The 2,002-nt window shown below is 41.2% G+C and overlaps 1 protein-coding gene across 2 annotated transcripts in view; it reads left to right on the plus strand.

The window, feature by feature from the left end:
- Positions 1-745: 745 nt before the first annotated feature.
- The window catches only part of rgs19 (regulator of G protein signaling 19), a 25,176-nt gene continuing 23,919 nt past the window's right edge, over positions 746-2,002 (plus strand). The window contains exon 1 of one of the 2 annotated variants that reach the window (XM_084069913.1): positions 746-986. In XM_084069913.1, coding sequence (XP_083926039.1) covers positions 921-986 — 66 coding nt within the window. In that variant the 5' untranslated portion in view covers positions 746-920. The remainder of the gene's footprint in view (positions 987-2,002) is intronic. The other variant, XM_084069914.1, reaches the window with a different exon arrangement.

Here is a 2,002-nt window from a genome sequence, read left to right on the forward strand (position 1 = left end):
TTGTACTCCACTACAATTATTTGAAAACTTTAGTTACTTTGTAGATTTTGATTATTATTACAAAACATACACTTCAACCCTATACATTTTGGTAATTTGAAAATAGCCGATCTACAAACTCACAATGTGTTGCGATGCAACACGTTGTGAGCTTGTAGATCTACTATTTTCAAAAGATTTGTATACATATTATACATTTGAAAACTTGCAAAATGGGACATTCTGCATAATGAGCACTTTCTACTTTTGGTACTTTAAGTACATTTTGATTCCAATACTTTTGTACTTTTACTCAAGTAAATTTTGAATTTCTGACTTTTATTTGTAAAAGAGTATTTCTACATTGCAGTATTGATAGTTTTACTTAAGTAAAAAAAGAATTGAGTAGCATTTTTCAATCTACAATCTTGTTATGAATAACGTATTCAATCAATCAATCAATCAATCAATCAATCAACATCATCATCATCATCATCATCATCACCTAACAGGCAACAGAAATGCATGGAATCTATTTTGTTACTTGTATAATTGACCCAATTATGTTGCAATATTTTATATTAATTAGTATTATTTATTGTATTAAACGAACTTTAATGTATTTAATGAATGAAGCAGATTCACCTCGCTAAGGAAGTCCCTTTCGGTCCACGCATGCGCCCTGAGCGCCTCGCTTCAGTCGGTCTGCCAGCCTGCCTGGGTGGTGATCTCTCTCTCTCTCTCTCTCTCTCTCTCTCTCTCTCTCTCTCTCTCTCTCTCTCTCTCTCTCCAGGAGGAAAAACAGAACAGCAGGGGAAACAGTAGAGCGAGAAGATTCTTATAAACATACAACATCCACATTCTGTAGAGATAATATAAATACATGTAACCCAACAACTACAACAACAACACAGAGAGAGAGAAGGAGAACACATAGACGGATGTGTGTGTTAAAGTGCTGCAGTAACAGTGGATTCCGCCCTCCAGACCTTATTAATGACAAGATTGTGAGTATTTTCAATGTAGCTACAAAGAGCTTTTCTTTTCCTCTGTTGCTTTATCTCTAGTACTTTAGTCAGTGGTTTGTGTGCGCGCGCGCGCGCGCGCGTGTGTGTGTGTGTGTGTGTGTGTGTGTGTGTGTGTGTGTGTGTGTGTGTGCTTTCCATGTACAGTAGGGAGAAAAAAAGAGAGCTCCGCGATTCCTTCCCTTCTTTTTCCTTCTTCCTCCAAGCAAAGCAAAGGCAATCTGTCGGAAGAGGAAGAACGGAGGTCTCTCTCTCTCTCTCTCTCTCCCCCCCCCCCCCATACACAACATGCAGTGTGTTATGCTGTTCATACACATGCTGTAACTGTACAGTCAGTACAGCGTCGATCTGTGACATTTTGACGCAAAACTGGTGAAGAAAGAAACGAAAGAGCTGGAGAAAACGAGCGGGGGGTAGATCATGCTTCTGTCTGTCTGTCTGTCTGTTTATCTGTCACACACACATCATGCCTGCATTTTTTGGGGAAACGTGTGTGTGTGTGTGTGTGTGTGTGTGTGTGTGTGTGTGTGTGTGTGTGTGTGTGTGTGTGCCTGTGCCCGCCAGGTGATCTTTAAGGTTATGTGCCCCCCCCCCTTGGATGTGGTCATCATGCATGATTAACTGTGTGTGTGTGTGTGTGTGTGTGTGTGTGTGTGTGTGTGTGTGTTGGCGCGCGCGTGTGAACTTCCAATGAAGGTGCTGAAGTGAATGTGAGATCTATGTGTCATGTGTGTCTGTCCGACATGTGACTGAGTCTCAATTCACTGGAATCACAACCTTTCTGTTAGCAAATTATGTTCTAAATCTGCAAGTAAACTCATCTGATCAAGTGTGTGTGTGTGTGTGTGTGTGTGTGTGTGTGTGTGTGTGTGTGTGTGTGTGTGTGTGTGTGTGTGTGTGTGTGTGTGTGTGTGTGTGTGTGTGTGTGTGAGTGAGAGAGACAGTGAGGACGTCATGTGTTGATGTTTAAAGGTAGCTGTTCTCTATCATGCAAAGTC

This window comes from Gymnoscopelus microlampas (genome assembly GCF_963454915.1).
Source record: "Gymnoscopelus microlampas genome assembly, chromosome: 10".
Taxonomy (NCBI): Eukaryota; Metazoa; Chordata; class Actinopteri; order Myctophiformes; family Myctophidae; genus Gymnoscopelus; species Gymnoscopelus microlampas.